Source organism: Oncorhynchus masou, chromosome 29 (genome assembly GCF_036934945.1).
Source record: "Oncorhynchus masou masou isolate Uvic2021 chromosome 29, UVic_Omas_1.1, whole genome shotgun sequence".
Lineage (NCBI taxonomy): Eukaryota > Metazoa > Chordata > Actinopteri > Salmoniformes > Salmonidae > Oncorhynchus > Oncorhynchus masou.
This window is the reverse complement of record NC_088240.1, coordinates 88,479,140-88,499,607: the sequence shown is the minus strand read 5'-3', so window position 1 is coordinate 88,499,607 and position 20,468 is coordinate 88,479,140. Positions and strand designations below refer to the sequence as shown.

Genomic DNA, 20,468 nt, shown 5'->3' with positions numbered 1-20,468 from the left:
TGACCCATAGTGCATACAAATCAAATCAAATTTATTTATATAGCCCTTCGTACATCAGCTGATATCTCAAAGTGCTGTACAGAAACCCAGCCTAAAACCCCAAACAGTGAGCAATGCAGGTGTAGAAGCACGGTGGCTAGGAAAAACTCCCTAGAATGGCCAAACCCTAGGAAGAAACCTAGAGAGGAACCAGGCTATGTGGGGTGGCCAGTCCTCTTCTGGCTGTGTCGGGTGGAGATTATAACAGAACATGGCCAAAATGTTCAAATGTCATAAATGACCAGCATGGTCCATAATAATAAGGCAGAACAGTTGAAACTGGAGCAGCAGCACGGCCAGGTGGACTGGAGACAGCAAGGAGTCATCATGTCAGGTAGCCCTGGGGCATGGTCCTAGGGCTCAGGTCCTCCGAGAGAGAGAAAGAAAGAGAGAATTAGAGAGAGCACGTGGGGTGGCCAGTCCTCTTCTGGCTGTGCCGGGTGGAGATTATAACATAACATGGCCAAGATGTTCAAATGTTCATAAATGACCAGCATGGTCGAATAACAATAAGGCAGAACAGTTGAAGAGAATTAAAGAACGCACACTTAGATTCACACAGGACACCGAATAGGACAGGAGAAGTACTCCAGATATACTCCAGATATAACAAACTGACCATAGCCCCCCGACACATAAACTACTGCAGCATAAATACTGGAGGCTGAGACAGGAGGGGTCAGGAGACACTGTGGACCCATCCAAGGACACCCCCGGACAGGGACAAACAGGAAGGATATAACCCCCACCCACTTTGCCAAAGCACAGCCCCCACACCACTAGAGGGATATCTTCAACCACCAACTTACCATCCTGAGACAAGGCTGAGTATAGCCCACAAAGATCTCTGCCATGGCACAACCCAAAGGGGGCGCCAACCCAGGCAGGATGACCACATCAGTGAATCAACCCACTCAGGTGACGCACCCCTTCCAGGGACGGCCTGAGAGAGCCCCAGTAAGCCAGTGACTCAGCCCCTGTAATAGGGTTAGAGGCAGAGAATCCCAGTGGAAAGAGGGGAACCGGCCAGGCAGAGACAGCAAGGGCGGTTCGTTGCTCCAGAGCCTTTCCGTTCACCTTCCCACTCCTGGGCCAGACTACCCTCAATCATATGATCCACTGAAGAGATGAGTCTTCAGTAAAGACTTAAATGTTGAGACCAAGTTTGCGTCTCTGACATAAAAATGGAGCTCTATAGGAGAAAGCCCTGCCTCCAGCTGTTTGCTTAGAAATTCTAGTGACAATTAGGAGGCCTGCATCTTGTGACCGTAGCGTACGTGTAGGTATGTACGGCAGGACCAAATCAGAGAGATAGGTAGGAGCAAGCCCATGTAATGCTTTGTAGGTTAGCAGTAACACCTTGAAATCAGCCCTTGCTTTGACAGGAAGCCAGTGTAGGGAGGCTAGCACTGGAGCAATATGATCCATTTTTTTGGGTTCTAGTCAGGATTCTAGCAGCCATATTTAGCACTAACTGAAGTTTATTTAGTGCTTTATCTGAGTAGCCGGAAAGTAGAGCATTGCAGTAGTCTAACCTAGAAGTGACAAAAGCATGGATTAATTTTTCTGCATCATTTTTGGACAGAAAGTTTCTGATTTTTGCAATGTTACGTAGATGGAAAAAAGCTGTACTTGAAATGGTCTTGATATGTTCTTCAAAAGAGAGATCAGGGTCCAGAGTAACGCCGAGGTCCTTCAAAGTTTTATTTGAGACGACTGTTCAACCATTAAGATTAATTGTCAGATTCAACAGAAGATCTCTTTGTTTCTTGGGACCTAGAACAAGCATCTCTGTTTTGTCCGAATTTAAAAGTAGAAAGTTTGCAGCCATCCACTTCCTTATGTCTGAAACACATGCTTCTAGCAAGGACAATTTTGGGGCTTCACCATGTTTCATTGAAATGTACAGCTGTGTGTCATCCGCATAGCAGTGAAAGTTAACATTATGTTTTCAAATAACATCCCCAAGAGGTAAAATATATAGTGAAAACAATAGTGGTCCTGAAACGGAACCTTGAGGAACACAAATTTACAGTTGATTTGTCAGAGGACAAACCATTCACAGAGACAAACTGATATCTTTCCGACAGATAAGATCTAAACCAGGTCAGAACTTGTCCGTGTAGACCAATTTGGGCTTCCAATCTCTCCAAAAGAATGTGGTGATCGATGGTATCAAAAGCAGCACTAAGGTCTAGGAGTACGAGGACAGATGCAGAGCCTTGGTCCGATGCCATTAAAATGTCATTTACCACCTTCACAAGTGCAGTCTCAGTGCTATGATGGGGTCTAAAACCAGACTGAAGCATTTCGTATACATTGTTTGTCTTCTGGAAGGCAGTGAGTTGCTGGGCAACAGCCTTTTCTAAAAATTTAGAGAGGAATGGAAGATTCATTATAGGCTGATAGTTTTTTATATTTTCTGGGTCAAGGTTTGGCTTTTTCAAGAGAGGCTTTATTACTGCCACTTTTAGTGAGTTTGGTACACATCCGGTGGATAGAGAGCCATTTATTATGTTCAACATAGGAGGGACTCATACAGAGACTCACATGCACACACACGTGTAATGGACACACAAACATTCACTCACGTACACTTATTCCCACGTTCTGGTTTATCCGGTTTAGTGTTGAATTCAGTTCAGTAAAAAGTAAAGTAGTATTGTAGTGCCCTCTTGTGGAATGTTGATATCTAATTTGTCAGAAACTCTTTTGGTTTTGTTTGCATAGCTGAGGGTGGTAGGGGTGGTAGGGGTGCTGAGGCTGCTGCAGCACCCCCTGATAAATCTAAATAAGAAATAAATAACAACAATAATAATAAACAACATTCCCACCTTTATTACTCCTGTATGAGCATAGAAAATACTTGTCAGCAAAGCAGACATTTGCATGCCTAATGAATATGACCCTGGTTTGTTGACAGATTACCCTGGATGGTCGGGACATCCGGACCCTGAATGTGAAGTGGCTGAGGGAGAATATGGGTATCGTCAGTCAGGAACCTGTGCTATTCGGAACAACCATTGCAGAAAACATCCGCTATGGCAGAGAGGATGCCACTGATGAGGACATCGAACAGGCCGTGAGGGAGGCCAACGCGTACGACTTCATCTCCAAACTCCCCGATGTACGTGGGGATACTGACAAATGAGTACAGACAATGGCTTCAGTGTTTCACATGTATTATACATTAAATGATCTATGGTGTACAAATTATTTGAAGTGAGTAGGACAGCAGATATTCTGTTGTTTCTATGGCAACTGTGTTGAATTTAAATGTTTTTTATTTTTGTTTTGAAATTGTATACAGTGTAAGGAAATGGCCAAATAGTGATGATGTTATCCAAATGGACAAATTTAAACATGATTATTTCATCTCCATCCCATTTCATGTGGTGTTAACAGAAGCTGAACACCATGGTGGGGGAGCGGGGAGCCCAGCTCAGTGGAGGACAGAAGCAGAGGATAGCTATTGCCCGGGCCCTGGTCAAAAACCCGAAGATCCTCCTGCTGGACGAGGCCACCTCCGCCCTGGACACCCAGAGTGAGTCGGTCGTTCAGGCCGCTCTGGATAAGGTCAGTACCCTCCCTGAGGACCAGACCCATGGTTAAGGTTGTTCTCAAACCTGCTTTTTCGCAACCTAATAGCCTGATTCGATTTGTTTGACTGCAGCCTTGCAAGTTCACGTTTGCAGCAGTTGACAAACGTCAAGAATCAGAGTGAATCCATGGGATCCTGTTGGAATCCATCTCAGCGAAAATAAAGACGTAATGAAAAAAATGATTTGGAACAAATGATGGCAATATTGTCTCCTCCCATTCCCATAGGCCAGAGCGGGCCGCACCACAATAGTGATCGCCCACCGCCTGTCCACCATCAGAACAGCTGACGTGATCGCTGGCTTCAGCAACGGAGAGGTGGTGGAGCAGGGAACACACAGGGAACTCATGGCCAAGAAGGGGGTTTACTACTCTCTGGTCATGCAGCAGGTACTGTATCACGCTCCCTGCATCCCAAATGGCACCCTATTCCCTTTATAGTGCACTGCTTTTGACCACCAGGGCCCCAACTCTGCCTCAACAGTAGAATCAGCCAATGTCTAAATCATGTTGATCAGAGTCATATTCAGAGACGTATATCATCAGTATCAGAGCAATATACCTTATCAACTCTGTCTATATGAATAATGATCAGTAATAAACAGGCTCTGTGTGGAACATGTTCAAATCCACTATCACACCTTGTCTGTTGTTCAGAGTCAAGGGAAGCCAGAGGAAGATGAAGAGGCCCCTTTGGAAGAGGATAACCCTCCTAAATATGAGGATCTGGATTCTGTCCTATATGACTCATCTGACATGGATGAGCTGGAAGTGGGAAACGAGGAAGGAATAGAAAATGGCGGCTTTGAAAATAACTCAATCAGCAGTGGCCGTGTGGAAATGAAACCGACCAGGAGGAAATCTAAGAAGTCCAAGAAGGACAAGAAGGTACTATTACATAGATAATCCTTTATGACGTCCTTTATGTGTTATATAGAAACATGGCTTTGTTTTAGTGCTATTGCTAAACTATCATCATACATTTTATATAATGAATGGTATATAATGAATGGTATATAATGAATGGTATATATAATGAATGGTTTATAATGAATGGTTTATAATGTATGGTTTATAATGTATGGTGAATATAATGAATGGTATATAATGTATGGTTCATAATGTATGGTGAATATAATGAATGATATATAATGAATGGTATATATAATGAATGGTATATAATGTATGGTTTATAATGAATGGTATATAATGTAAGGTTAATAATGTATGGTTGCATTCATTTATATTTTAGTAATTTAGCAGAAGCTCTTATCTTATCTTACAGAAGCAATTAGGTTTAAGTGCCTTGCTCAAGGGCATATCGACAGATTTTTCACCTAGTCGGCTCGGGGATTCGAACCTGCCCCCTACTGTATATAGTGATAGTTCATTGTCATCAGAAATAAGATCTTTTACATCATGTTGGTCCTTGGTCATTTAGTTTTGTCATTGATGACAATGTTTGATGACAGAAGGAAAAGAAACCAGATGAAGCTCCAGACATCCCCTTCACCAGAATCCTGGCCTTGAACAAGCCCGAGTGGCCGTACATGTTGGTAGGAACCCTGTCTAGCTTGGTGGGGGGAGCCGTTTATCCCTGTGTCGCCATCATCTTCGCCAAGATCATTGGAGTAAGTGTTTCACAAGACCACCTCCTTGTGTTCATAATATGAAGCATTGTTAAATACTGCAGAGACTATTCACATTTCCTAGGTGTCTTCATTGAGTTTGTTGAAACGAGGTGGTCTTATTTTTCCACATCATTTATTTGATGGTCGTTGGTTGGTGGGTTTTGGGTCTTATTTTCCAAAGCAGCCTTTTCATTTTCTGTTGTTATCTATTTTGGGGGGGTTTCTCTCCACCCCGTGACCTTCTCTAGGTGTTTTCCGAGGTTGACCCGGAAGTCAAACGACAGAAAACCATGATGTTTTCCCTGCTCTTCCTTCTCATCGGAGGAGTGGCTTTTGTCACCTACTTCCTAAAGGTTTTCAAATTTATAGATCTAAACTGTGTCCAAAATGGCAACCTATGCCCTATACAGTGCACTATCTCAAACCTTTAATATGTTGTGGGTATGCCTGGTTGGGGAAATTTCTGCTGTATGTTCTATGTTTCAGGGTTACATGTTTGGAAAATCAGGAGAGCTTCTTACCATGAGGCTGAGGAGGCAGGTATTCCATGCCATGATGAGACAGGTAGGACAAACTGTCATGCGGGAACATATATACTTCAGCAATTGTACATAAATTCAAAAAGACTGACTTGTCATTGCTAATTTACTTTACTGTATTGATAATACCAGCAAAAGGACGATGCTGAAATGCCACTTTGTGGTGTTTTGCCTCAGAACCTTGCTAAAATTACGATTCTGAACTGCCACTTTGCAGTGTTCTGCCTCAGAACCTTGCTAAAATGCATTCCTTACAGGAGATTGGATGGTTTGATGACAACAACAATGCAGTGGGAGTTCTAACCACCAGATTGGCCACAGATGCATCTCTGGTTAAAGGGGTAAGCACAATGCTCTGATTTACACATTGAGATACCGATCAAAATCTATCATATCAAGTCGATGTCAATTCAGAATCATTCTACTGTACAAATCTTTAAAAATGTCTAATTGTACATATGCTTCTATGTATTTACAGTTGTGTTCTTTAGAGTTGCAATGTCTGATAATGGATGGAACCTACTTGTTTCCTCTCTCCTCACCACCAGGCGACTGGGTCTAGGTTGGGTCTGGCCACCAACACAGTCTGTGCTCTCACCATCGCCATTGTGGTGGCCTTCATCCACAGCTGGCAGCTCACCCTCCTCATCCTCGCCTGTGTGCCCTTCCTCATTGGAGCCAACTTCATTCAGATGAGGGCCATGGCAGGCCACGCCTCCAAAGACCAGGGTGCCCTGGAGCAGTCTGGGAAGGTTAACATCAACTTTCTATTGCAATTGGGGTTGCAAAATTCCGGTAATGTTTCCAAAATTCCCGGATGTTCTAGTAATCCCAGTTATAGGTTTTCCGGAATCAGGGGGGAATAAGCAGAAAATCAGGGAAACCTTAAAACAGGATATCTGGATAAGCAGGGAATTTCAGGAAGGTTACTGCTATTATTCAACCCTAATTGCAATGCACTTTGAGACCGTGGCCTATATCAGTGTGTGATGCCATGTGTTCAAATAAAACGTGAATATATCTTCATTAATCTTTTGTAGATATCTACTGAGACCGTTGAAAACTTCAAGACAGTTGTTGGATTGACACGGGAGGACGTCTTCTTTCACCAGTTCATGGACAGTCTAGAAAGACCATACCAGTAAGAGTACACTTATTCACTTTGTTATAGACTCAGCTTTTGGATTGTTTGACCTTATAACCTACAGTCAAGTACTGATTAGATTTCAACTGAATACATCAGGAACGGTTTGGTGAAGGCTCCCATCTACGGACTAACATTTGCCATTGCCCAAGCAATCCCTTACATGGTCAATGCTGCAATCTTCCGCTTTGGGTCCTGGCTTATTGCTCACTGTCACACAGAATATGAAAATGTTTTCCTGTGAGTATATATTCTGGTACTGTTATATCTAAAATGAATACATTCACACCAGGGTTGGGGTACATTCCATTTACATTCCAGTTAATTCAGGAAGTACACTGAAATTCCAATTCCATCTCTCTTCAATGCTTTTCAATTAGGAAAATGTGGTGTTGGAATTGGGTTTTGAATTGACTGCAATTGAAATGGAATGTACCCTGACTAGAACCCTTGGCTGTCACATTGTCACTACACGGTAATATACAAATAATAGCAATAATATAATTATAACATTCATTTGGTGGGTGCTTACATTTGTCCTATTTCACACATGTGTATTAATGCACATGTGTGTTTTTTGCATATCCCAAATCTCCCTGAGACAGCCTCGTTGAGTTGGGTCATGACCAGGGTCTGCCGATATAGTGGCAGTGATAGTACAACATTGTCCTTTTTTTTCGCAGTGTGTTTTCTGTGATCATATTTGCTGCCATGAACATAGGAGAATCAGCATCTTTTGCTCCTGACTTTGCCAAAGCGAAAGCAGCTGCGGGGAGAATTCTTGGCTTGTTGGAGAAGAAACCAGAGATTGACATTTACAGTGAGGAGGGAGAGAAGCCAGTGAGTGAGATATAATGTGTCTTACTCCAATATAAACATAAAAACAATGATATAACATTGTTTTTTCTGGGACAATGATATAACATTGTGTTTTTTCTGGGACAATGATATAACATTGTGTTTTGTCTGGGACAATGATATAACATTGTGTTTTTCTGGGACAATGATATAACGGACAATGATATAACATTGTGTTTTGTCTGGGACAATGATATAACATTGTGTTTTGTCTGGGACAATGATATAACATTGTGTTTTGTCTGGGACAATGATATAACATTGTGTTTTGTCTGGGACAATGATATAACATTGTGTTTTGTCTGGGACAATGATATAACATTGTGTTTTGTCTGGGACAATGATATAACATTGTGTTTTGTCTGGGACAATGATATAACATTGTGTTTTGTCTGGGACAATGATATAACATTGTGTTTTGTCTGGGACAATGATATAACATTGTGTTTTGTCTGGGACAATGATCTGGAAGAAAAATGTTGTCTTTTCCAGACGGACTTTGTCGGGGACATTGAGTTCCGAGGGATCCACTTTGCGTACCCGACCCGTCAGAACGTGAGGGTTCTCCAGGGGTTGAACGTGTCAGTGGGGCCTGGTCAGACCCTGGCCCTGGTTGGGGAGAGTGGCTGTGGTAAAAGCACCTCCATACAACTACTGGAGCGCTTCTATAGCCCTGCTGAAGGACAAGTGGTGAGACCAACACCAAAAAGAATCAAATCATAAATGTAATATAAAGCACGCTTTCAAAACTATTTCAAAGTGCTAAACCAGTATACTGTGAATTGGAATACAACAAATATAGCAAAACTGTTAGGCCACTTTTTAGCATTTTAATATTTAATATTTGTGAAGGTTGGCCTAAATCTGTGGTATTATTGTGGTGTCTCAGTTAATGAAGGGGTTGACCTAAATCTGTGGTATTATTGTTGTCTCAGTTAATAAAGGGGTTGACGTAACTGGTATTATTGTGGTGTCTCAGTTAGTGGATGGGTTGGATACTAAGACCCTGAACCTGTCGTGGCTGAGGTCTCAGCTGGGCCTGGTGTCCCAGGAGCCCATCCTGTTCGACTGCAGCATCTCAGAGAACATCCAGTACGGGGACAACAGCAGAGAGGTCTCCCAGGATGAGATAGAGGAGGCAGCCAAGAACGCCAACATCCATGACTTCATCATGGGCCTGCCAGAGGTATTTACATTACATTTACATTTAAGTCATTTAGCAGACGCTCTTATCCAGAGCGACTTACAAATTGGTGAATTCACCTTCTGACATCCAGTGGAACAGCCACTTTACAATAGTGCATTTAAATCATTTAAGGGGGGGGGTGAGAAGGATTACTTTATCCTATCCTAGGTATTCCTTGAAGAGGTGGGGTTTCAGGTGTCTCCGGAAGGTGGTGATTGACTCCGCTGTCCTGGCGTCGTGAGGGAGTTTGTTCCACCATTGGGGGCCAGAGCAGCGAACAGTTTTGACTGGGCTGAGCGGGAACTGTACTTCCTCAGTGGTAGGGAGGCGAGCAGGCCAGAGGTGGATGAACGCAGTGCCCTTGTTTGGGTGTAGGGCCTGATCAGAGCCTGGAGGTACTGCGGTGCCGTTGCCCTCACAGCTCCGTAGGCAAGCACCATGGTCTTGTAGCGGATGCGAGCTTCAACTGGAAGCCAGTGGAGAGAGCGGAGGAGCGGGGTGACGTGAGAGAACTTGGGAAGGTTGAACACCAGACGGGCTGCGGCGTTCTGGATGAGTTGTAGGGGTTTAATGGCACAGGCAGGGAGCCCAGCCAACAGCGAGTTGCAGTAATCCAGACGGGAGATGACAAGTGCCTGGATTAGGACCTGCGCCGCTTCCTGTGTGAGGCAGAGTCGTACTCTGCGGATGTTGTAGAGCATGAACCTACAGGAACGGGCCACCGCCTTGATGTTAGTTGAGAACGACAGGGTGTTGTCCAGGATCACGCCAAGGTTCTTAGCGCTCTGGGAGGAGGACACAATGGAGTTGTCAACCGTGATGGCGAGATCATGGAACGGGCAGTCCTTCCCCGGGAGGAAGAGCAGCTCCGTCTTGCCGAGGTTCAGCTTGAGGTGGTGATCCGTCATCCACACTGATATGTCTGCCAGACATGCAGAGATGCGATTCGCCACCTGGTCATCAGAAGGGGGAAAGGAGAAGATTAATTGTGTGTCGTCTGCATAGCAATGATAGGAGAGACCATGTGAGGTTATGACAGAGCCAAGTGACTTGGTGTATAGCGAGAATAGGAGAGGGCCTAGAACAGAGCCCTGGGGGACACCAGTGGTGAGAGCGCGAGGCGAGGAGACAGATTCTCGCCACGCCACCTGGTAGGAGCGACCTGTCAGGTAGGACGCAATCCAAGCGTGGGCCGCGCCGGAAATGCCCAACTCGGAGAGGGTGGAGAATCTGATGGTTCACAGTATCGAAGGCAGCCGATAGGTCTAGAAGGATGAGAGCAGAGGAGAGAGAGTTAGCTTTAGCAGTGCGGAGCGCCTCCGTGATACAGAGAAGAGCAGTCTCAGTTGAATGACTAGTCTTGAAACCTGACTGATTTGGATCAAGAAAGTCATTCTGAGAGAGATAGCGGGAGAGCTGGCCAAGGACGGCACGTTCAAGAGTTTTGGAGAGAAAAGAAAGAAGGGATACTGGTCTGTAGTTGTTGACATCGGAGGGATCGAGTGTAGGTTTTTCAGAAGGGGTGCAACTCTCGCTCTCTTGAAGACGGAAGGGACGTAGCCAGCGGTCAGGGATGAGTTGATGAGCGAGGTGAGGTAAGGGAGAAGGTCTCCGGAAATGGTCTGGAGAAGAGAGGAGGGGATAGGGTCAAGCGGGCAGGTTGTTGGGCGGCCGGCCGTCACAAGAAGCGAGATTTCATCTGGAGAGAGAGGGGAGAAAGAGGTCAGAGCACAGGGTAGGGCAGTGTGAGCAGAACCAGCGGTGTCGTTTGACTTAGCAAACGAGGATCGGATGTCGTCGACCTTCTTTTCAAAATGGTTGACGAAGTCATCTGCAGAGAGGGAGGAGGGGAGGGGGAGGAGGATTCAGGAGGGAGGAGGATTCAGGAGGGAGGAGAAGGTGGCAAAGAGCTTCCTAGGGTTAGAGGCAGATGCTTGGAATTTAGAGTGGAAGAAAGTGGCTTTAGCAGCAGAGACAGAGGAGGAAAATGTAGAGAGGAGGGAGTGAAAGGATGCCAGGTCCGCAGGGAGGCGAGTTTTCCTCCATTTCCGCTCGGCTGCCCGGAGCACTGTTCTGTGAGCTCGCAATGAGTCGTCGAGCCACGGAGCGGGAGGGGAGGACCGAGCCGGCCTGGAGGATAGGGGACATAGAGAGTCAAAGGATGCAGAAAGGGAAGAGAGGAGGGTTGAGGAGGCAGAATCAGGAGATAGGTTGGAGAAGGTATGAGCAGAGGGAAGAGATGATAGGATGGAAGAGGAGAGAGTAGCGGGGGAGAGAGAGCGAAGGTTGGGACGGCGCGATACCATCCGAGTAGGGGCAGTGTGGGAAGTGTTGGATGAGAGCGAGAGGGAAAAGGATACAAGGTAGTGGTCGGAGACTTGGAGGGGAGTTGCAATGAGGTTAGTGGAAGAACAGTATCTAGTAAAGATGAGGTCGAGCGTATTGCCTGCCTTGTGAGTAGGGGGAAGGTGAGAGGGTGAGGTCAAAAGAGGAGAGGAGTGGAAAGAAGGAGGCAGAGAGGAATGAGTCAAAGGTAGACGTGGGGAGGTTAAAGTCGCCCAGGACTGTGAGAGGTGAGCCGTCCTCAGGAAAGGAGCTTATCAAGGCATCAAGCTCATTGATGAACTCTCCGAGGGAACCTGGAGGGCGATAAATGATAAGGATGTTAAGCTTGAAAGGGCTGGTAACTGTGACAGCATGGAATTCAAAGGAGGCGATAGACAGATGGGTAAGGGGAGAAAGAGAGAATGACCACTTGGGAGAGATGAGGATCCCGGTGCCACCACCCCGCTGACCAGAAGCTCTCGGGGTGTGCGAGAACACGTGGGCGGACGAAGAGAGAGCAGTAGGAGTAGCAGTGTTGTCTGTGGTGATCCATGTTTCCGTCAGTGCCAAGAAGTCGAGGGACTGGAGGGAGGCATAGGCTGAGATGAACTCTGCCTTGTTGGCCGCAGATCGGCAGTTCCAGAGGCTACCGGAGACCTGGAACTCCACGTGGGTCGTGCGCGCTGGGACCACCAGATTAGGGTGGCCGCGGCCACGCGGTGTGGAGCGTTTGTATGGTCTGTGCAGAGAGGAGAGAACAGGGATAGATAGACACATAGTTGACAGGCTACAGAAGAGGCTACGCTAATGCAAAGGAGATTGGAATGACAAGTGGACTACACGTCTCGAATGTTCAGAAAGTTAAGCTTACGTAGCAAGAATCTTATTGTCTAAAATGATTGAAATGAAACAGTACTGCTGGAGTAGGCTAGCTGGCAGTGGCTGCGTTGTTGACTTTGTAGGCTAGCTGGCAGTGGCTGCGTTGTTGACACTACACTAATCAAGTCGTTCCGTCGAGTGTAATAGTTTCTACAGTGCTGCTATTCGGGGGCTAGCTGGCTAGCTAGCAGTGTTGATTACGTTACGTTACGTTAAAAGAACGACAATAGCTGGCTAGCTAACCTAGAAAATCGCTCTAGACTACACAATTGTCTTAGATACAAAGACGGCTATGTAGCTAGCTAGCTACGATCAAACAAATCAAACCGTTGTACTGTAATGAAGTGAAATGAAAATGTGATACTACCTGTGGAGCGAAGCGGAATGTTGACCGGGTAGTTGAAGTTCAATTCGGTAGACGTTGGCTAGCTGTTGGCTAGCTAGCTAGCAGTATCTCCTACGTTAAGGACGACAAATAGCTGGCTAGCTAACCTCGGTAAATTAAGATAATCACTCTAAGTCTACACACTCTAAACTACACAATTATCTTGGATACAAAGACAGCAAAGACAACTATGTAGCTAGCTAACACTACACTAATCGAGTCGTTCAGTTGAGTGTAATAGTTTCTACAGTGCTAGTAGACGGTGGACGTTAGCTAGCTGCTGGGCAGATAGCAGTGTAGACTACGTTAGGACGACGAAATACGATAATTACGCAATTATCTTTGATACAAAGACGGCTATGTAGCTAGCTAAGAAGAAATTGCTAAGATTAGACAAATCAAACCGTTGTACTATAATGAAATGTAATGAAAATGTAATGAAAATGTAATGAAAAGTTATACTACCTGCGGACCGAAGTGTAGATGCGACCGCTCGCTCCAACCCGGAACCGGAAGCTGATGGTATAGTAACAGTATAGTGAGGGAGATGGGAGGAGACATGATAGGCTGTAGCTGTAGGATGATATTTGGAGTCTTCTCAAAGGGGATCCAAAAAATGTCACTGGTGAGGTCACAGTAGAACTTAAACTAATGTCTACAGATATTCATATAGAATAGCTATTGACTAGCCCAAGACGGGCTGTTATGACTTTATATTTTAATTTATATTTTAAAAGTGTTCAATATAGACAAACACTATAAACTGTGTTGTTTTTGTCAGAAATACAATACCAGGGTTGGGGACAAGGGGACCCAGATGTCTGGAGGTCAGAAACAGAGGATAGCCATCGCCAGAGCACTGGTCAGGCAGCCTAAAGTACTGCTGCTGGATGAAGCCACTTCCGCCCTGGACACAGAGAGTGAGAAGGTAAGACACATGGACATTGAGTGCCGGCCATCTCATTTTCTACCTATTCATTAATTCATTAATTACTTAATGGCCTGCTCACACACAAAAGCTTATCTTCACACAGTATGTCCTCTCCCTCCTTCCCAAATAACCTCTCTGTCTTTCTGTTTCCTCCCTCCTTCTCTCTCTCCCTATCCCTCCCTCCCCCAGATTGTCCAACAGGCCTTAGATGCCGCCCGGCAGGGCCGCACCTGCATCGTGATCGCCCACCGCTTGTCTACCATCCAGAACGCAGACCAGATAGCGGTAATTCAGTATGGTCAGGTGACAGAGCAGGGTACACATACTGACCTCATGGCTAAAGGGGGGGCTTACTATGCCCTGGTCAACGCACAGGTCAACCACTAACTCATATTCAGATTGATGTTTTGCAGCGTATGTACTGTTCTGTTGAATGTTGTTTTGTGAGCTCTTTATTGAGCTGCACTTCTTAGCCGGGTCCCCCTTGAGAAAGGGGTCTCCTGTCCATAATGGGACTTCCTGGTTAAATGAAGGTTATTTATAAAAATGTATAAAGAATAATGAATCTATATGGATAATGATATGGCAGCCATAACTCACTTTGAACGGACTGCTAAAATGATGTTCAATTGCATGATACAAACTGTCTCAGTGTCAATTGGTTTGATCACATGTAGGTGGTGCACTGAAATGTAGCCTATTGAGTTACTGTGCTATTGGTTACTCACTGTATTACTCACTTTAGCAGTAATGCTGGAGCACGGACATCAGCGCAAATATGTTTTGATAAGCTGCCTCGAATGAATGAACTGTTCTTGACCATGGTACCTTTCATTGTCTGAAAACAACAGGTACAGTATGTATTTCTATAAGAAAAACAGAAAGACACATTATCACAGTTAAATGACTGGATAAAAACATTGATTGGGAAAGGTTGTATACCTGTAAATATGAGAGGTTGATGTTCAGAAGACTGTTGTATGTTTTTATATACTGTGATATTTTGATTATTTTAAACTCTATGCTCTAAAAGGCAAAGTATGCATTTGAAGAATATCTATATATTTAAATGAGTACACTATGTAAGGCTGTTACTTGTTTGTAAATATGCATTCAAATAAAACATTACATCCCATAACATGTCATTTTTAACCTGATTCTAAAGTGACATAATGATTAATCTACAATCTAAATTAGATTGTGGTGAATATGTCAATACATTTTCAAATAAACTTGGAACTCGTTCATTTTAAATGAGACTAAATAGGCTACTGAAGTCTACAGAGGGCTGATGGACACAAGATGGCGCCCGTTGACAATGAAACACGTTAGTGGGGTAGTAGAACTTTGAAAAGACTTCAATTCGATTGAGGCCTATTTCAAATGCCGCTAAATGTAAATGTCTCCAACCACGGCTGACTTCGGTAAAAATGCCACTTGTTTTCCAACTGTAAAAGAAGGTTTAAATAACACTAGGTGGCATAATTGTAGAAATGTATGACCACGTCGTTTTAGTCTAGTGTTATGGAAATGATCTTATTTGGTTTACATTCCCAAAAAAATGGGAATCTTATCTTGCACGCCGGCAACATGAATAGTATTTCAACCTCCCGAATTCAATCAGAAATAATAGTCTACAGCTGGCCATAAGAAAATGATTTAAAAAACACGTTAAAATATTTTTGTTGTCATCAAAATGATAAAATCGCGCTAGTCCCAGGCTTGGTGTTAAACGATGTCGGCCTATTTCAAAAGGTCCAACATGAAGCGATGAACCAATTATCCCTATCGTACATGCTCTTCTCAGTCAAGTCAACCTAAAACATTTTGGGAGACGTATTATTCTTCGCCAATGTATTCACTTCGTTACATATTTGTTTTATCAAGAGTTCTAAAAGTTTTATATATTAACGTAGCCTACATTTTTCCCACAGCAGGTGAAACATGCACCGCTGCACTGTTTCCCAAATCCAGTAGCTGATTTGGTTCTGGGTGCCACTGCCGAGATTACTCAAATATATACTATAGACAGGCTATAGTTTTTTTTAAGCAATAAATATAATATATTATTTTGAGGGAATAATTTTGTGGCTCTAGAGAAGTTTTGCACTACAATAAATATAATAAGTATTATGATGGACATTATTTGACGGATCTATAAAAGTTTTGCGCTTCAACTTTTTCATCCGACTTTTGCCCATTTTATATTTGGTTTTGTTTGAATAATGCTGATATTAATAACATCCTATACATATTACCTTATGGCAAATTAACAAGTGCTGTAAACTTATACATATTAGAAAGAAAAACTACTTCTGTCTATTTCTAAAAGTGACACGTTACATTCGCAACCAAATATGGAACAGGTTTTAAGCAGCATGTTCTTTATCTGGACGCGAGCTTTTATGTTCAGAAAATGAGATAGGACCACAAGAAAATTATAAAACTTAAAATAGTAGTTACAGTATTTATTTTTCAAACATGGTCATGCAATCCAGCTAAAATGTTCGTTTTTAATGTGGATGTTCGTTTACTCAAACTACCCAAACTGTCAGACACGTATCTTGGCGTGGAAACGTCATATATACTATATACTTTTATTATAATTGCAATTTATAATAACAATTTCATTACATACATTCAAATATAGAATTTTATTTGTTTTTATATAAAATGTTTTGCACATCTGGATGTAAAACGTCACAGAAAGAAAGCTCAGCGCTAATACTAATTTATTAAGAAAAACTAAACTTATGGTTTAGGCTATGAAATTCTGATGAAAGAATATGTTCTATTAAATAGTTTGTTTGAACTTTCTTATTTGTTTAAGAAGCAGCATATCGGAGAATCAAAGACATTTGATTGAATGAACTTGTAATTGTACATACAAATTAATGTGCCGCATCGGCCTATGTCAACTATTTATGAAATTGCCACAGCATAGCAACATTTTGGGTGGGCTCTACCAGTAACAATTTTAGCCTACTTCTAAATTGCAGAGAATAGCTTTTGTCGACCGTGCCAATGACGTGTTCAATTTCAATTAGGAAGCAAACAAACTCAGTCTAAACGAATTGATTCTGAATCCATACCGACTTTATTGAGTGGCTTAAATTAGAAAGCCAGTCTCTGAGAAATTATGCTTGTGAATTTAACGTCACTTTACAACATGCTTACTTAAATTAAAAGATGAGAATAATAAACAGTGAATGATTTCGAAATCTTCTTACAAATAAATTCAAAGTGCGTCTATTAAAAGACTCAGAAATACAAGTAAAACTCGTGGTTAAATATAACTCCCCACAATAACATTTTTTTATCCTGACAAACAAACAAAATAAAACAATGTCAAAATACACTTCCGTACATGTTCAGATATTTACTAGAGCCAAATGTACAACTAGAAATGACTATACAAAATCGTCTCATGGACAAATACATAACTCACCTTTACATTGGTGCGGAATAATTTTCTAGGCTATTACATTTCTCATTATATACAGCCTTGCAGTGACGTGAAATGTAAGTATTCATTACAAACTTGGACAGGCTCTTTCTGATAGGATCCGTGGAACGTTTAACCAACGGTTGACATAACTTTTCCTCCATTATTAATAATAAACAGGTGATGTGTTCGATAGGGTAGATCAGGACATAAAGAAAACGTGGATCACCGCACATAAACAGCTAGAGTGATTTGTCCTTACAAAGGAGCCGTCGAAAAGGACGCGTACTGATCATTTCAGTGTTCAACAGGCTAATAAAGTGCCACAGTTTGGTTTTGAATAAAAGTACGTCAGCACAGCAGTAACACGATATTGCAGGACACATATTATCACCAAGTGATAGAACAACGTTGTCTATTTCTTGCTTATTGTAATACCCATGTAATAACCATGTTGCGTAAAAACACTCAAAAGGGTACATACACCAAAGTATAGGCCTCCCCGGTTGGATCAGTCTGTGCGTTAGAAGAACACTGATGTGTTTACATTGTGCCCCAGTGTTCCAGTGTGCCTTCAGGATTACTTTACCAGTACTGTATTTGACCTGTACACCCCACGTCATCAATAGGCTACTAGGAGATATCATTTGATCAGTAGTCTAAATCACTTGATTAACTCAACTTGCACACATTAGCATAATTACGCATACTCGACGTATGTCCACTGTAGTTTACCCATTTCCCTCAGATCATATGTTTTTCTCAGATATTATACTTAGTCGAGAGAGTTTAGAAAGGCCGTTCGTTTCCCGTTCCCGGGGTAGATTCAGGGGCTTGCAACAGGTCGGGGGAATGGCATCGAGGGCTCCCCGGTGCACTGTGCTCACTGTCGGTATCGCTTCCCCTCTTTCCCCCGCTGCCAGAGCCAGACCCGGCGGAGCCCCCGGCGCTGTGAGTCTTTACGTGTTTACTCAGATGGTCGCTCCGCATAAACCTCTTGTTGCAGACCGGACAGGCGAATCTTTTCTCCCCGGTGTGCGTGCGCAAGTGTCGCTGGAGCTCATCAGAGCGCGTAAACCTCTTCCCGCAAAACAGCCAGTTACACACAAACGGTCTCTCTCCGGTGTGCCACCTCAAGTGCGCCTTGAGGTGCGACGTTTTGCCGTAAACCTTTCCACAGCCCGGAATGTGACAGCTATGGAGCCCTTTCCTCCGCAGACTTGCTCCTGCCGGCCCCAGCCTTTCCGACTCCTGACAGTTGGGACAGTCGCAGGTGGCTCTGCCAGAGTAGCGCCGTGCGGAGGACCGGGGAGACCCCGCGAGAGAGGCCGTTGGCCCCCCAGATAACATATTCCCCCCTGCTCCGCCTAATGGAGACGGACTGGAGTCCGGATAAGAGGATAACACCGGCTTGTAACCGTCCATCAGGTGTTGTCCGGTTGTCAAAAGGTGTGGAGAGGGACTGGTACTGAAGGCTGAGTGACTTAGGCTGGAGTAATCGGAATTGTAGCCCCCTAAAGGAGAGTGTAACGATGTCTGGAGTCCACCGGAGTGCAACGAGGACTGTAGAGCTGCTCCACTCGGGTTCTGAACATCAATCCAACCCGCTCCCACATCCCACCATGCAGACGCGCCGGTGGTGCCAACCTCTCCTGTGGGGATACCATGATGGGACGACTTGAACCAGGACTCGTACGGATGTGCAACGCTCATTCTCGGGTAGATGCCTTGCAGACTGTCCACTGAGGAGTGCACCTTGGAAATGAAGACGGGCTGGTGGCTGGGTTCTTGAGAACTGTTTGTAACGGAGGCCTGAAATACAGAATAGTCGTTTCCAAAGTGGGGCGTGGATGAGTTGCCGGACGTTAGGGAGAAGGCACTGGATCCGGGAGAGCTGTTGGTGCCAAACGAGTCCGATAGACCAGCTCCGTTACGGGACACTCCAAAACCGGACAGGCCGGACCCAAGGCTGCAGCTGCTGGCGGTGGCTCGCTTCCACGGGTGGAAGCCTTTCCCAAAAGATGAAGAATTATCCGAAATGGAGGATGGTGATGGGCTCGGACTCCCTATCTTGTTGCATGTCGCAGCCAACATGGCTAAAGGAGTCGATCCTAGCCTCGGCTCCTCCTGAAATGACAAGAAACAACATGTTGATATCGATAACAAACCTTTCAGTTTGCTTGGTCAGTTGGTGCCTAATAGCCTTTCCTATAGTAGACTACAATAACAATGATTATTTGGTCGGTGAAAAGTTCATTCCGTGCTAATGCAAAAGCTACTTTGTAAACTATTTCTATTTGCAATAGGCCAACTAGCGGGACAGTTTAAACAGGCATCTTTTCCAAGTCATAACAGAGGCATAACATACCTGTAGACTGAGATGAAATAGAACGCACCAAAATGTACCTATAACAAAACTATTAAATGACGTTACATATGACATGTACAACAACATGCGCGTCTTGTGCACACGAGTAGAAAGTTATATCCCGCGCGCGTCTCTCTGTCGTTGCGAAATGAATCTCAGCTTTTTACTCGTGACCCACTTGCTTAAAACATAATCAACGAACTGTCTTTCCTAGTGTGACGGAAGCAATGTTAATCCCCTCCGCTGGACAATAAAATAACTAATTAAACCAGCAAGAAACCCCTTAGACTCACCCCTAGAAGTGAAGTTGCCATCACAAAAAGTGCCCTCCTCAGAGGATCTTTTTATATTTATGAATCACAGCAGTGTTTTTTTAGAGGTGTGCAATACAATGATGTGTTCCGCCCATTCCACCACAATTGTAGGTCCTCTCCGGCTTTGAAGTACCGCTGTGACACGGGCGACCAATCAGCGCCTCTGTTCCACCACACTGCCACATTCTAACGTGAGGTCATCAGTAGACTACTTCAGACAGCTCTCCACCCCTTCACCATCCTCTTCATAATAAAAGAACGGAAGAAGGTCAAGTTAAATGAGAGTGAAAATAATTACTTATTCAAATTTGAAAGAGGAAATTTGGGAATTGTATTTATTTACGATTAAAATGAGACTACTTGTGCTATTATTTATTGTTATCGTAATTATTGTTATTAGGTTATTATTCGTTATTGCTGTTATTGTTATTTATATTTTGGTGTTATTACAATGGTATCAAACATTTGTATATGACTATTTAGGAGATTTTCAATCCATTTTTTCAAAGCTTTTGCTTCACTTTCTACCAGTGTTACATTGAGGACACAGATGTCTTAGCTAACCTTCTGTGGCGTATTTCCCTTCGAAGTTTTACATTAATGTTGTTGTCATTACTTTTAAGTAATTCATGCGAACAACGATTATGAAGCCTACAAAAGACTCCACTGTTTTCACATGCAGGACCAATATTACCTTTTTTGAAAATGTCACTTTACTGTAATTGCATTCAATTATTTTGACAATTTTGATTAAAACTACAATGCACTGCATTCCAGAAAATAGATGACTGACTTTATCATTAACTTCATAGTATGACAAAATA

At 43.6% G+C, this 20,468-nt stretch overlaps 2 protein-coding genes across 8 annotated transcripts in view; one reads left to right on the top strand and one right to left on the bottom strand.

The window, feature by feature from the left end:
• Positions 1-14,669, top strand: part of abcb5 (ATP-binding cassette, sub-family B (MDR/TAP), member 5) — a 29,350-nt gene extending 14,681 nt beyond the window's left edge. For 4 of the 6 annotated variants that reach the window (XM_064946776.1, XM_064946774.1, XM_064946779.1 and 1 more), the window contains 16 exons: positions 2,963-3,166; positions 3,445-3,615; positions 3,868-4,029; positions 4,297-4,527; positions 5,112-5,270; positions 5,519-5,623; positions 5,757-5,834; positions 6,067-6,150; positions 6,358-6,561; positions 6,850-6,950; positions 7,053-7,193; positions 7,637-7,793; positions 8,304-8,501; positions 8,791-8,997; positions 13,368-13,514; positions 13,707-14,669. In XM_064946776.1, coding sequence (XP_064802848.1) covers positions 2,963-3,166; positions 3,445-3,615; positions 3,868-4,029; positions 4,297-4,527; positions 5,112-5,270; positions 5,519-5,623; positions 5,757-5,834; positions 6,067-6,150; positions 6,358-6,561; positions 6,850-6,950; positions 7,053-7,193; positions 7,637-7,793; positions 8,304-8,501; positions 8,791-8,997; positions 13,368-13,514; positions 13,707-13,904 — 2,547 coding nt within the window. In that variant the 3' untranslated portion in view covers positions 13,905-14,669. The remainder of the gene's footprint in view (positions 1-2,962; positions 3,167-3,444; positions 3,616-3,867; positions 4,030-4,296; positions 4,528-5,111; positions 5,271-5,518; positions 5,624-5,756; positions 5,835-6,066; positions 6,151-6,357; positions 6,562-6,849; positions 6,951-7,052; positions 7,194-7,636; positions 7,794-8,303; positions 8,502-8,790; positions 8,998-13,367; positions 13,515-13,706) is intronic. The other 2 variants (XM_064946775.1, XM_064946777.1) reach the window with 2 other exon arrangements.
• A 1,338-nt stretch (positions 14,670-16,007) lies between these two features.
• On the bottom strand, positions 16,008-19,802 carry sp8b (sp8 transcription factor b). 2 transcript variants are annotated; one of them, XM_064946771.1, is made up of 2 exons: positions 19,331-19,802; positions 16,008-19,089 (listed from the first exon to the last, which is right to left on the bottom strand). In XM_064946771.1, exons 1-2 carry the CDS (start codon positions 19,415-19,417, stop codon positions 17,752-17,754), a joined length of 1,425 nt encoding a protein of 474 aa, XP_064802843.1. In that variant the 5' UTR covers positions 19,418-19,802; the 3' UTR covers positions 16,008-17,751. The 2 variants fall into 2 exon arrangements, with proteins under 2 accessions (XP_064802843.1, XP_064802844.1); XM_064946772.1 differs by having other exon boundaries at positions 19,624-19,802.
• Positions 19,803-20,468: the final 666 nt, after the last annotated feature.